General features: G+C 45.3%; 1 protein-coding gene across 1 annotated transcript in view; it reads left to right on the forward strand.

The window, feature by feature from the left end:
* Positions 1-497: 497 nt before the first annotated feature.
* The window catches only part of Aknad1 (AKNA domain containing 1), a 49,841-nt gene continuing 35,397 nt past the window's right edge, over positions 498-14,941 (forward strand). Inside the window, 5 exon segments of the mRNA XM_045137987.1 lie at positions 498-1,484; positions 4,751-4,790; positions 6,489-6,634; positions 6,735-6,797; positions 14,517-14,635. Coding sequence (XP_044993922.1) covers positions 498-1,484; positions 4,751-4,790; positions 6,489-6,634; positions 6,735-6,797; positions 14,517-14,635 — 1,355 coding nt within the window.

A 14,941-nucleotide genomic window follows, 5' to 3' on the forward strand; every position in this document is an offset into this window, starting at 1 on the left:
CCCATGTAAGCCAGATGCACAGGGTGACACATATATCTGGAGTTTGTTTGCAGTGGCTAGAGCTAGCCCTGGTGTGCCCATTCTCTCTCCCTCTCCTCCCCCCAAACCCCCAAATAAATAAATAAAAATTAAAAAAAAAAGATTTGGTCATTAACAATGACTATGTTCTCCCTCAAAATTTAATGAATAAAAGTTGTAAACCTGCCAACCTTTTTTGTTTCTTTGAACCATTGCATGGCATTTAGGATGACATAACTCTTGGCTCAGCTTTCTGCTTTCATGTTTATAACTGAACTGTAAATGAAAGATCTCCATTTTGTTTCCAGCCTAGTTACTATAATAAGCATAGCTTCAAACACTCTTCATCTACTTAACAACGAGGCTATTCTCATTTCTTCCAGAACAGGACACACCATGAAGACAATCAATGACAACGGGAAGACGTATTGTGACATTTAAGAGCGCCAACACCAGGCTGCACAGGACACGGGATAACCATGGACGAAAACGATTTTTCAGAAGACACAACATGCAAGCAACAGGAAGACCTGCCTTACGACGGGGATTTCTCACAGATGAAGATAGGCAATTGCTACGATTTTACCTTGGACAATGACATCCTTGATGTCCCAAATCAGGTTGTGCTGACAGAACACCCTCATGACAAGGCTACCCATCAGGAGACTTGTCGAAATACAGCAATGGCCGTTACTAAGGATAAGATTACAGAAGATGCTGTTGGCAAAACATGTGATCAAGGGAGGCCAAATGCCATGGCTTCTCGCGTTCCAGCCTACACGGGAGATTCTCTGAAGCCAAACACTTTGGATATTTCACCCCATCATCTCTCCAAGGAGCCAGCCGTGAAGGGACAAGGCACTGATGGCAAAACTCTCCCAGAGACATCTCATGCCGACAGTGTTGACGAAGCAGCTATACTTAAAAAAATCATTTCACGTTACCTTAAGAACTGTTGGCCAAAGGAACAAACCCCAGAATTCACTGACCGAGCCAGCCCCCAAACGGATGATGAAGATAGCAATAAATCCAGCAGCTCTCTAAGCATGGCAGAAGAAAATGCTCCTGGTTTAAAGGAGCCAGAGCCCACTGGAGAGAGAAGACGTCAAGAAAATTCAAACTTTCTAAACAGAATCAAGGGTCCAAGTGATAAACTAAAAAACTGCCTGGGGCAGACATCCCCAAGACAGTTGATGGAAAAAGCAAATTCAAGAAATGGGTTTAAATATGGCCAAGGTCAAGTTCATTACCAGCTCCCAGATTTTTCTAAGGTTGCTCCTAAAATGAAAAGCCCTCAAAATAACACAATTAATAAGCCACTTACAATAGACAACTTTTCTCCTAAATTGAGAAATCAATCAACAATTGTGCAAGATTATTTAGAGAACATGTCTAGGCTGAGTTGTGTTGAAAAACAACATCCAGAGCTGAAAAGGAAAATTATTGAACCTTTGCAACAAGGGCAGGTGAGTGAAAACAGGCTGCTGTAAACACTTCTTGTACCTGGAGCTTGGCTAGTTTTGAGCTTTCACTTGACCTTTGAGTCACCCTGGGTAAGTGAACCTCTTAGAAAGTCGGTGGTGGGCTGGAGAGATGGCTCAGTGGTTAAAGACGATTGTTTGCAAAGCCTGATGGCCCCAGTTTGATCCTTAGTACCCATGTAAAGCTAGATGCACAAAGTGGTGCATGCATCTAGAGTTTGCCATGGCAAAAGGACCTGGAATATCCATTCTTTCCCTTTCCCTCTCTCTCCTTGCAAAGGAAGGAAGGAAGGAGAAAGAAAGAAAGAAAGAAAGAAAGAAAGAAAGAAAGAAAGAAAGAAAAAGAGGGAAGAAGGGAGTGGGAAAGAAAGATGGAAGAAAGTGAATAAAGAGGGAAGAAAAATGGAAGGAAAGAAAAAAGAAACTCAATGGTGACCTCATGAGAAGAATCAGGGCTAAAACCAAAAATACACAAGAGGATAAAATCTAAATTGAAGCTAGAATTTGGGTTTCCCTATTTATGTGTTTTTTTTTTTAACTTCATCTTCTAATTCAGCTCCTCCCTGGAAGTCATCCTCAGCTATATCTCTTCTCCGGCTCTGAGTTCTCTGAATCCCTTCTTTGAATGGGAGTTTTCTTTTTACAATATTTTGATTTACTTACTTTCAAATGTATGCATGGGTTCACAAAAGCCTTTTGCTGTTGCAAATAAACTCCAGGTGCATGTGCCATTTTTTTGTGTCTAGCTTTACAGGATGAATTGAACTCTGGTCAAGCAGGCTTTGCAAACAAGCACCTTTAACCACTGAGTATTCTCCCTGGCCCTCTTTTTTTTTTTTTTTTCCCTATGAATTAGAGTCTCGTGTCATCTAGACGGGCTTCCAACTTGCTGAAGCTGACCTTGAACTTATAATTTCCCTGCTTCAACTTCCCAATACTGGGATTACAGGAGCACAGCACCATGGCTGATTTAGAACATCCCCCTTGAGTTACCAAAGGCTGCTCATTTTCACAGTTTCCTGCAGTTTCTCTCTGGCCACATAACCCTGCAGATCCACGAAGTCACGGTCTGTCCCTTGTTGCTTGTCAGAGCATCTGTGATGGTCCAGCTCTGTCGTCAGCTTGGCAGGATTGCAAATCACCATGGAAACAAACGTCTGTGGGGAATTTTCTAGATTAGATTGAGTTGGGAAGACCCATCCTAAATGTGGGTGACTGGGGCCCTGAACTGTATAAAAAGGAGAACAACCAGCTGGACAGGAGCGTCCATCACTCTCGTGACCAGCTCGATTCTCGCTCCTGCTGCCGTGTCTTCCTGGTCATGACAGACTGGACATCAAACTGCGCAAACAAAGCCTTCCTCTTTGAGGCACTCCTGTCACTAGAAAAGTAACCAACACGGCCATTCAGCCACTTTGGATCCTAATAGCTTCAGGGTGTAGATGTCTTCTACCAGATCTGTGACAGCGACCTTGTCTGCCTTCATCTTTCCATTGTCTGTCTCCTCCGGAGCCCTGGGATTGTGTCTTACACAACTTGTTCTCTCAGCTATCAATGTCAATCAAATGAAGATTTTTAAAAATTATTTATTTAAGAGAAAAAGAGGCAGAAAAAGAGAGAGGGAGAGAGAGGGCTCTAGCCACTGCAAACAAACTCCAGATGAATCTGCCACCTTGTGCAAATTTGGCTTACATGGGTCCTGGGGAATCGAACCTGGGTCCTTTGGCTTTGCAGACAAGTGCCTTAACTGCTGAGCTATCTCTTCAGTCCTCAAAAGAAACTCTTTAATAACATAACTTGTGAGTAGAGAGTAATCGCTATCTAGACGTGTTGTGGAATTTTTAAAAAATTTATTTTGAAAGAGAGAGAGCCAGGACCTTCAGCTGCTACAAACGAACGCCAGACACATGCGCCCCCTTGTGCGCATGTGTGACATTGCATGCTTGCATCACTGCATCTGGCTACGTGGGACCTAGAGATTTGAACATGTGGTCTTAGGCTTCGCAGGCAAGCATCTGAAGCACTAAGCCATCTCTCCAGTCAGTGGATTTTTTTTTTATTGTTTATTTGTTCCTTTATTTATTTGCAAGGAGAGAGAACAAGACAGAGAGAGAATGGGCACACCAGGGTCTCTAGCCACTGCAAATGAACTCCACATACATGTGCCACTTGTGCATCTGGCTTTATGTGGGTCCTGTGGAACTGAACCCGGGTTGTTAGGCTTTGCAGGCAAATACCTTAACTGCTGAGCCTTCTCCCCCAGCCCCCTGTGTTGTGGAATTTAATGCCTACTGCATGATTCCTGGAGTGTGGCTGCCATCTGTTTGGTATCAATGAGAGTGTCAACAATCGAGCTGATGACAAGATCAACAACGGCCCTTGTGGTGATTACAGTCACTTTAGGAGCAGATTAGACACTCTAGTGTTGAATGCAACCCTAATGGAGCTAACACTGGGTGCTGAGTGCTTAGAAACTGCATCAAGTAGATTCTTCACTACCCTCCATTTATCACCAAGATAGCTGAGACTTCGCTAGGAGCAATAATTAAAAGTAAAAATGGGATGTTAGAAGCAATAGTTGGAAGTAAAATGGGAACTGCTAGAAACAATAACTAGAAGTAGAAATGGGGTGGTCACTGAGCAGGGACAAGGTTGCCATGGCAATCAGGGGCCAAGACCAGAGACCCTCTCCCTGCTGATATGCAAATGAGATAACCCTAAGGGGGCTATCAGCAGCCAGAATGAATGAGGAAAAAATGGGTACAAGAATTCCAGCAAAGACAGAACTACTTGTCACTCAAGGCAGAGAGGCAGACTCCGAGTCTCCCTCTCTGCGTGTTGACACCTGCCGCGGGGAGAAGCAGCAGCCCATGGGACCCCTTGGCAGCCTGGTATGGAGAGGGGTCCAGGCCCAGACCAAGCGAAGTCACCTGTGAGTGCCCCAGGGGGGTGAGGCCGGGAGGCTAGGATAGTTGAATGGATAAGGAAGAGGGCATTGGCTTAATTCACATGCGTGAAGAGTGAATAAAGTGTGTAAACTGAAACTACCCTAATCTGCCTCTTGACTAATGAGTTTAGCACCTGTGCAGTCAATTGCCTAAGTCACCCAGCAAATAAACGTCCCAGTGGAATTCAACCTCATCATCACATGACTGGGTTGCCTCTGTGATGATCAGGACACAAGATACTCGGAATCATGGTGTAATGGCTCAGTATCCACAGTCACACTTTCTTGTCCTTTAATTCTGCAGATGAAGCCCCTGATGCGTCACCACCAAGAACTTCTCACAGGTACTGGCGTTTTAAGACTTATTTGACTTAGGCGTTTGTGGTGGTTTGAATGTAAAACGTCCCCCATACACTCATATCTGAATGCTTAAGCCTAGGCTGGAGAGGTGGCTCAGTGGTTAAAGGCACTTGCAAAGCCTGACGGCCCAGGTTTGAGTCTCCAGTACCCACATAAAGCCAAATGCACAAAGCTCTGCGTGTGTCTGGAATTTGTTTGCAGGGCCAGGAGGCCCTAGTGTGCCCATTCTTTCTTTCTCTCTCTCTCTCCCTCTCTCTGAAATAAACAAATAAGAACTTAATCCCCAACTGGTGGCAATGTTCAGGAAAGTTGTGAAACCTCTAGAAGATGGAGCCTTGTTGGAGGAAGCGTGTCACAGGGAGTAGGTCCTGAAGTTTTTATTTTAATTTATATTTATTTAATCATGAGAGAAAAATAAAGAGAGAGAAAGAGAGAAAACAGGTATGCCAGGGCCTCTAGCCACTGCAAACTAACTCCAGATGCATGCACCACTGTGTGCATCTGGCTTATGTGGGATCTGGGGTATTGAACCTGGGTCCTTAGGCTTCATAGACAAGTGCCTTAACCACTAAGCTATCTCTCCAGCCTGGTCTTAAGGTTTTATAGTCTAGCCCTTCTTGCTGTTCTTTTTCTTTCTACTTACCTCCTGCTGATGTGATGATGTGACAGCAGAATAATAATGCTTTCGCTGCCATGATAAACTCTACCCTCTTGGAACTGTAAGTCCAAATAACTTCTTCTTTCCCTGAACTGCCTTTGGTTGGGTATTTTGTCCCAGCAATGAGAAAATAACTGATACATCATTTTGAAACTTTAAAAAAAAAAAAGGCATGGGGTTGGAGAGATGGCTTAGTGGGTAAGGCGCTTGCCTGCAAAGCCTAAGGACTCAGGTTTGATTTTCCAGTACCCACGTAAGTTAGATGCACAAGGTAGCATATGTGTCTGGAGTTCATTTGAAGTGTCCAGAGGCCCTGGCATACCCATTCTTTCTCTATCTGTCTCTCTCTCTCTCTTTCAAATAAATAAAATATTTGGGCTGGAGAGATGACTTAGCAGTTAAGGCATTTGCCTGCAAAGCCAAAGGATCCCAGTTCGATTCTCCAGGACCCACGTAAGCCAAATGCACAAAGTGGTACTTGCATCTGGAGTTCCTTTGCAGTGGCTGGAGGCCCTGGCATGCCCATTCTCTCTCTCTCTCTCTCTCTCTCAAATAAAATAAAATAAATAAATAAAATATTTTTTTATGTCGGATAGGAACTGAAGAGATGATTCAGCAGTTAAAGGCACTTGCTTGCAAAGTCTGGTTGCCCGAGTTCAGTTCCATAGTACCCATGTAAAGCCAGATGCACAAAAGGGTGCATTCGTCTGGAGTTCATCTGTAAGAGGACCCATTCTCTCTTTCTCTGATAAATAAATAAATAAAGGAAATGGTGGTGATTGCCACAGACTTCTATATTCAGCACTAAATAAAACTATGACAAATTAAAATGAGTAATAGCTTTTGTTTTGTTTTGTTTTTCAAGGTAGGGTCTCACTCTAGTCCAGGCTGACCTGGAATTCACTGTGTAGTCTCAGGGTGGCCTTGAACTCATGGTGACCCTCCTCCTACCTCTGCCTCCCAAGTACTGGGATTAAAGGTATGTGCCACCACGCCTGGCTCAAACTTCTTATTTCTTGTATAGAAATAGAATATGAGAAAAGTTACTTGAAGTTGATAGCAACATTTCAGAAAGATTCTGCCTCAAGTTCTCACATATTTCTAAAGCTACATCAAGGCAAACAGATGTGTCAGAAGTTAAAAGAGCAGACTGACCAGCTAAAGGCTAAGGTAATACTTTTAAAGCTTGTCAGCAACATTAGAAATAACCAAATTAAAGCATATGAGGTCATGCCATAATGAATATTACATTTTTTTTTTTTTACTGCAGGTACAAGAATTTTCCAAAAGAATGAAACAGGACTCTCTCTGTCATTTGGAAGACAGAAAAATGGTAATGAACTTTTAAAAATTTTTCTAAAACTTTGAGTATTTGGCATGGATAAATACAGATGATTTCATAGCATCCTTTTTTTTTTTTTTTTTCTACAGTGGTGGGAGTAGAAGGAAATGTTTTGTTGAAAATTAAACTATTTTAGTTCCTGGGGCTATGTAGGGTTAGAACTCTCTTTCTGTTTGTATTCAGCCTTCCTTTCTTCTCAAGGGATCTATTACTTACCTCATCAGTACCTCATAAATCTGAGACCATGGAATGTTCCAGAGAAGAAAAATGAAGTCATTTTAAAGGGTGAGCCTGTTTATAGCTAATGAATCCTGGTAGATTTAGGTGGTTGAAAAAAAAAAAAATCCCGACATCTAGTAACTCAGTATTTCAGACTTAAAAAACTCTTAAAAATGAAATTCAAAGCTGTGCTTTTCAGCTCATCCTCTGTGACTTGCACATCATTGCTTGCTGTCGCATTGAATGACCCATGTCATCACCACACCAACCTTGTTATCAGTGCCAGGATCATGGAACATGGAGACAGGGCAAAAGGCTGAGGCTATATGGAGCTCAAACCAGAAGTACTTCTGTGGGATCAGCAACCAGGTAGATAGATGTAGGCCTGAGCAAGGTTCAGGGCAGATTGTGCTGAAGAAACCCCACACTATGGGTGCTGAATTGTGGGAAGGGGCAACCCTAAAATTAAAGAAACTGACTCTTTTTTTTTTTTTTTTTTTTTGGCTTTCTGAGGTAGGGTCTCACTCTAGCCCAGGCTGACCTGGAATTCACTTAGTCTCAGGGTGGCCTTGAACTCACAGTGATCCTCCTACCTCTGCCTCCCGAGTGCTGGGATCATAGGCGTGCGCCACCACGCCCGGCCACAAACTGACTCTCGAGTTTGTTTGCCCAAGAATGGACTAGCTGCTTCTAGCACAGAGCTGGAGGAGAAGGAAGCTAAACCCTTGGAGTTAGCCAAGAGCGGGCTAGCTGCTGTAGAAACAGCCTGCCAGAGGAAAACTGATTCTTGGAGTCATGTAAAGCCTGGGTGAACCCAATGCTTCCCTTGTGGCCAACGCTCTGATCTACCGATCTTTCTTTCTTTCTTTTCTCTCTCTCTCTTTTGTTAGTTTTTTGAGGTAGAGTCTCACTCTAGCCCAGGCTGACCTGGAGTTCAGTATGTAGTCTCAGGGTGGCCTCAAACTCACGGCGATCCTTCTACTTCTGCCTCCCAGTGCTGGGATTAAAAGTGTGCGCCACCACTCTTGGCTGCTCTGATCTTTCTACCACTATGGCTTCCGCTGACAGGCACTCAGTAGGCTTTTCATTGAACAGCCAAACAACAACAACAACAACAACAACAAAAACCTAATAGGTGAACAAGTTGAACATAGCATGCGCAAAGGGCAAGGAACTTTTGACTTTTTGATTTTTTTTTTGAGGTAGATTCTCACTCTAGCCCAGGCTGACCTGGAACTTACTATGTATTCTCGGGGTGGCCTTGAATTCACGGAGATCCTCCTACCTCTGCCTCCTGAGTGCTGGGACTAAAGGCATGTGTCACCACACCCAGCTATGGTGCCTTCTGAGTCATCCCAGAGGTCACTGCCATCTGAAAAGAGTAGCTTCTGTAACCAAAAGTAAGAGTAGTGTTAATATATGAGTATGCACAATAAGAAAAGTGCTTACCAGGCAGTTTGGTGAGCATAATATATGCATTGAGCCAGACCCCAGCAGGTGTTACAACCCTAGGGCTAATGACCTCCCCATCATAGGTTTTCAGTATCAGGCATGTATTCCCTCCCATGGAGCAGGCCTCCAGTCCAATTAGAGAGCACTTGGTTTCCCCCATAACAGACATGCCACCATTGCACCCATTGGCTCATTTGGTCTGGCTGGCCCAACTTAAGCTTTGCAGTGTCCACTGTTGTTTATCTCAACTGATGACTTCTCGCTCTCTCATGGACCTGCATGCAACATACCTTTTTCCAGCTTTCTGTCAGCTGATCTACAGAGAGGTTTTCAGCTCAGCTCCTGCAAGATTTCTCAGTGACCTTGCAGCCCAAGCCTGTGAAGTCTTCAGCAATCGGGTCTTACCATCTATTCTTGGTCAGCCTGACTTTTGATGATCTTTAAACATTTGTTAAAGGAAGAGATTTAGGTATATGGCCTTTTGCACTCTGCTGATCCAGAGCGTGCATACACTGTTCACAAACGCAGTCACACTGAACCCACCTGTCTTCCACAGGTCTGTGGACACTTCGTTAGTGACTGTTTAGTCTTCAATGCAATGGTCAGCACTTCTGACTTCATTGCGTGCTCGTTCTGGGTCAGGAGTGTAATCAGACCACTGAGGAAATTGGTCAGAGAGCATAACTTAAGATCAGCCAGCATCTCTAAACATTCCTTGTCAATATTGGTCATCGGTGCTGTTCAGGCCAAAGGTGCACCAAGGCAGAGGAAATCTAGTCACGTTACTTTAAGCAGGTGGATGATGTGGTTCTAAGATTAACTTCAGAACAAGTTACAAGTCAGCAGAAAAAGCATCTCACAGCAACATTCTTATAAAAAATATTTGTAAGGTCCATAACAAATATTTCCAGTTTTTCCCCCAATAGTTCATTCCCATATTTCATTTGTATGGTTCACAGGTAAAACCCAAGAGGATCTGGATGCTGTGTCCCAGGTGGACACACCTGGTTATTCACTTACTCATCATATTAATTCAACTATTCAAAGAACATTTGTCAGGCATATTCTTTTTTAAAGAAAATTATTTTTTATGTGTTTTTTTTTTTGAGGTAGGATCTCATTCTAACCCAGGCTGACCTGGAATTCACTCAGAAGTCTCAGGGTGGCCTCAAACTCACAGCGATCCTCCTACCTCTGCCTCCGGAGTGCTGGGATTAAAGGTGTGTGACACCATGCCCAGTCCTCAAGCTGCATTTTAATGATCTGTTCACCACTCTCTTGTTAGAAACTAGAAGACACTTGAAAAGAAGTATTTCTCCAAATCCCCAGCACCTGGGACATAGAAAATGCCTGATAAACCAGGCGTGGTGGTGCACGCCTTTAATCACAGCACTCTGGAGGCAGAGGTAGGAGGATCGCTGTGAGTTTGAGGCCACCCTGAGACTATACAGTGAATTCCAGGTCACCCTGGCATAGAGTAAGACCCTACCTGCCTTGAAAAAACAAAACAAACAACAAAAAACAAAAAGAAATGCAGCTTGAGGAATCTGGCAGCTGACATATGTAGCCTGGAGCAGGCTCACCCTTGACGTGAGGGAACACTTTGGAAGGCTCCATGGAGACATGGAGCTGCTGACATGGGTACTGCAAAAGGAATAGGGATAAGCTTGGCCAAGTAGAGAACAAGAGTCTTCTAGAAACAAAGGAAACGGCAAATGCCATGGCACAAAGGCAAGGGCACACTGGCTGTGCACGGACCTGCGTGGCCCTCTTGGTCACCCGACTGGAGCTCAGCGTTCTTGTAGGGAAGTTGGAGAGGACAGACTAGGACCAGGTCACGGAAGGCCTTTGGGCCATGGAAGGAGCTTGGATTTTATTTTAGTTTGTTTGTTTTTCTTCCTTTTGCTTTTTTCGAGATAAGGCCTTGCTTTAGCTCAGGCGGACCTGGAATTCACTATGTAGTCTCAGGGTGGCATCAAACTCACGGGGATCCTCCTACCTCTGCCTCCCAAGTGCTGGGATTAAAGGCGTGCACCACCATGCCTGGCCACGAGCTTGGATTTAAAAAATATATATATTAGTTATTTGAGAGAGAGAGACAAAGTTCCAGAGAGAGAGAAAATGGGTGTGCCAGGGCCTCCTGGCCCTACAAATGAACTCCAGAAGCATATGCCACTTTGTGTATTCAGCTTGACGTGAGCACTGGGGAACCAAACCCAGGCTGTTAGGCTTTGAAAGCAAACGCCTTAAACCACTTAACCATCTTCTCTATCCTGGAGTTTGCATTTTATCTAGAGTCTCCGTGACTGGGCAACAACAAAAGACTTAAAGAATGGAAGATACCATGGGTGTGAGATTACAGGCAGGGACTGCTCAGGTAGCCAACAGCCAGGATGTGAAAAGGGTCTGAAGCGAAGCTGGCGACGCCAGAAGACGGGAACAGATGTGACATAAGGTGGCGGTGACAGTTTGAAAGGCGTGAATCAAGGAAGGGAGGAGGCTTGGATGAGGTCCAAATCTCTGGCTTGGATAATCAAAGCCAGAAATAAAAGTGGAAGAGCCAGTTCGGAATGGGTGCGGACGGCAGGAAGAGGCAAGTGAGGTTGGAGGCGCTTTTGAGTTGGGGGGTCTCTGCAGGTCCCGGAAAGGAGCTCTGGCTGCTGGGAGGCAGAGCCAAGGGTCTGGCCCTCAGATGTGTTTGGCCGGAGAATCCAGATTTGGCAGAGCTATGGGTTGAAGGCAGAGAGGAGGAGATTGCCTAAACCAAACAGGAAGGGTGAGCGCTGAAGGGTCAAGGACAGACGCCCAGGCAGGAGGAACCAAAGGGCAGGGGAGAACACAGAGGCCCACAAAGCAGGCTGCAGAGGAAGGCGCCCAAAGGTCAAGCAGGCCTGAAGGCACACGGGCCTTCAGTTCCTCATTCTAGTATGTTCTCTCCACCTCCCAAGCTAGAGATGCCAGTGCTGTTGGTGACATACAGGGTTCCAGGACCAGACGATGGCCTTGAATGGGGTAACTCAGGAGAGTTTCATCAGGGCGCTACTTCATCACAGCCCGTGGAGGGTTAGGGTAAACAAGGGACGGCAGAGAGCCTCACAGGGGACAAGCAGCCCCGGAGCCTGAAGGGAACAGCTGCAGCTATAGGACACATGTGTCGCTTCATGCATCTGGCTTCGCGTAGGTACTGGGGGATCCAACCCAGGCCTTCAGGCTTTGCAAGCAAGCCTCTTCACCCCTGAGCTATCTCTCCAGCCCCTCCATCGCCTTTCTCAGCCAATGACTGGAGCGGGGGCAGAAGTAGGAGTGTGGATGTGATCAAATCAAGGTCAGCCTCCCACAGAAAGACAGGGTTGGATATGGGGAGAAAGCAGAAAACGTCCACCAGATCCATCGTTTTTATACCCAATAGCCAGTAATGTTTCCAAACTCTTTTTTGTTGTTGTTGTTTATCTTTATTTATTTGTTTGAGAGTGACAGACAGAGAGAAAGAGGCAGAGAGAGAGAGAGAATGGGCGCGCCAGGGCCACCAGCCACTGCAAAGGAACTCCAGACGTGTGTGCCCCCTTGTGCATCTGGCTAACATGGGTCTTGGGGAAATGAGCCTCAAACCAGGGTCCTTAGGCTTCACAGGCAAGTGCTTAACCACTAAGCCATCTCTCTTATTCTTTTTATTCAAACTCTTATTTATTATTATTATTATTATTATTATTTTGGTTTTTCAAGGTAGTGTCTCACTCTAGCCCAGGCTGACTCTGTATTTTCAGGGTGGCCTTGAACTCACAACGATCCTCCTACCTCTGCTTCCCCAGTGCTGGGATTAAAGGCGTGCACCACCACACCCGCCTTATTTATTCGTTTTTAATATTAAGAAGAATTTATAATAATGGCAGTTACCACCTATTATGTTTAGATGGCACTGACTTATGGTGGCTTGACTTAACAGGTTTTCAAATTCATAATGACGCAAAAACAATACTCTCTCAGTGGAAACCAAACTTTGAATTTTGATCAGAATTTTGAATAGTGTGGGTCTGTTTCTTTTGAGAAGCTGGCCCGTAGCAGCAAGCTACAGGGCCCAGGCAGCCACGCAAGCAGGAAGCCACTCCAGCAACCAGCGCAGTACTCAGCAGAGCGCGGTATTCAAGTTACATCAGATGTCTGAACACTTTATGATAAGATAAGCTGTGGGTTGGAGAGATGGCGAGATGGCACAGCAGTTAAGGCGCTCGTCTCTGAAGCCTAAGGACCCAGGTTTGATTCCCCAGTATCCACGTAATCCATAGGCACAAGGTGGTGCATGCACCTGGAGTGGTTTTTTTTTTTTTTTTTGCAGTGGCTAGAGGCCCTGGTGTGCCCATTCTCTCCTCTCTCTCAAATAAATAAATTAATTAAATAAGATAGACTATGTGGCAGACGATGTGCCCCAACAGTCGGCTGGTATAAGTATTCTGAGCACATTATGGTAGCCTAGGCTATGATGCATTGGCGTATTTCTATTTAGGATATTTTCAGTTCACTGTGGCTTTCTTGGGCTGTGTAGCAGTGAGACCTGAACAGGAAGAAAGGTTGTATGTCAGCTTAGAGTTTCCAAGGGACATTTCATTACGGTAGGGAAAGTGTGAGAGGCCTGAGCAGGAAGCCTGGGTCACATCTCCACACCAACCCCAAGGAAGTAGCCAACATGAGCTTATCTGGCAGACACCTCATCGGGCTAGGCTAATGAACCTCAGGTTCCATTCCCAGTCACATACCTCATCCAGCAAGAGTCCACCTCCCAAAGGCTCCACCACTCTCCCAAATGGCCACCAACTCGGGACGACATATTCGAGTCACATGAGCCTATGGCGGACATGACATTCAAACCTCCACACGCTGTAACCCCATTGTAAGCAGAGGCGCATTGACACAAGGCTCTTGGTACAACTATCCCATTTGATTTTCACAATGTGAGGTAAGGTCTACCATATTAATGTTATAAAGAAAATTGAGCCGGACGTGGTGGCGCACGCCTTTAATCGCAGCACTTGGGAAGCAGGGGTAGGAGGATGGCTGTGAGTTCGAGCTCACCCTGAGACTACATAGTGAATTCCAGGTCAGCCTGGACCAGAGAAGAAGAAGGAAAAAGAAATAACAGAGTGTTCAGCACTGAAAGATCTCTATCACACCTTCCAAGGCTCAGGGTCCGTTGCTGAAGAGGTGGCAGAAAGAATGTAAGAGCCAAAAAAAAAAAAAAAAAAAAAGGGGGGTAGGACTGCTTACAATGCACTCTTAAATGGCCTGGATATCCATGACTTCACAGTGTCTTCGCAGAGACTGATTGAGGGGGGAGAGGATAAGATGGAGAGTGGAGTTGTGAAGAGGAAAGTGGTTGTGGGAGGGAATTATTATCATGGTTTATTGTCTATAATTATGGAAGTTGTCAATAATTAAAAATAAAAAATAAAATAAAAGCTAAAAAAAAAAAGAAATGTGGGGCTGGAGAGACTGTTTAGCGGTTAGCGGTTAAGGTGCTTGCCTGCAAAGCCCAAGGACCCAGGTTCAATTCCCCAGTACCCACATAAGCCAGATGCACATGGTGGCCCATGCATCTGGATTTCTTCTGCAGTGACTAGAGACCCTGGCAGAGGTAGGAGGATCACTGTGAGTTTGAGGCCAGCCTGAGACTATGTAGTGAATTCCAGGTCAGCCTGGGCTAGAGTGAGACCCTATCTCCAACATTCAAAAAAAAAAAAAAAAAAAAGTGAAAATGTTCTGTCAGTGAAAATCATTCTGCCGAAATATGATATATACAGGATTATACCCATCGCATCTCAGGGACGCTCAGAGGCCGAGAGAAACCGGAAGTAGCTGGTCCTTTTCAGCCCTGCGCTGAGAGTGGGCTGTGAAGGTCGAGATGCCCCAAAGCCACCAAAACTGCCAAGGGAGGGTGACAGCTTCATTTTCACACGATTGTAGGGCACGCCTGCGTCTTGGATTTTGGGGCAGTGACTTCCTGTGCGGGCTGTCCCGTGAATGATGTCAGTGACTTCCTTACGACAGGTCCTGGAGCAGCTGCGCGGCCACCTGGAAGTGTTGCAGCGGGAGTTTCTGGCCACCAAGGAGAAGGGGCAACGCCACAAGACTGCATCCCCACCTGTTGACGACTTCGATCCGGAAAGGTCAGTTTCAAACCAGCTGGGTAACGTGGAAGGGCCTCGGCTACCTTCTGGAATCGTAAAGTGACTCCTGGCATGGTACTTGGAGAACCACTGGCCGGGTGACCACAAACACTGCGTCACCAGTCTTATGCCACAGGTGTGCGGTGAGGTGGTGAGCTGGGTACTGGCTCAGACGGAGCACCCAAAATGAACAGTCGTCTGGTCTCCTGGGACGGAGGTATTATGTTACCATTTTGCTTTGGTTTTTTTTTTTTTTTTTTTTTTGGTTTTTCAAGGTAGGGTCTCACTCTAGCTCAGGCTGACCTG

The sequence above is a fragment of the Jaculus jaculus genome, chromosome 19 (assembly GCF_020740685.1).
Source record: "Jaculus jaculus isolate mJacJac1 chromosome 19, mJacJac1.mat.Y.cur, whole genome shotgun sequence".
Taxonomy (NCBI): domain Eukaryota; kingdom Metazoa; phylum Chordata; class Mammalia; order Rodentia; family Dipodidae; genus Jaculus; species Jaculus jaculus.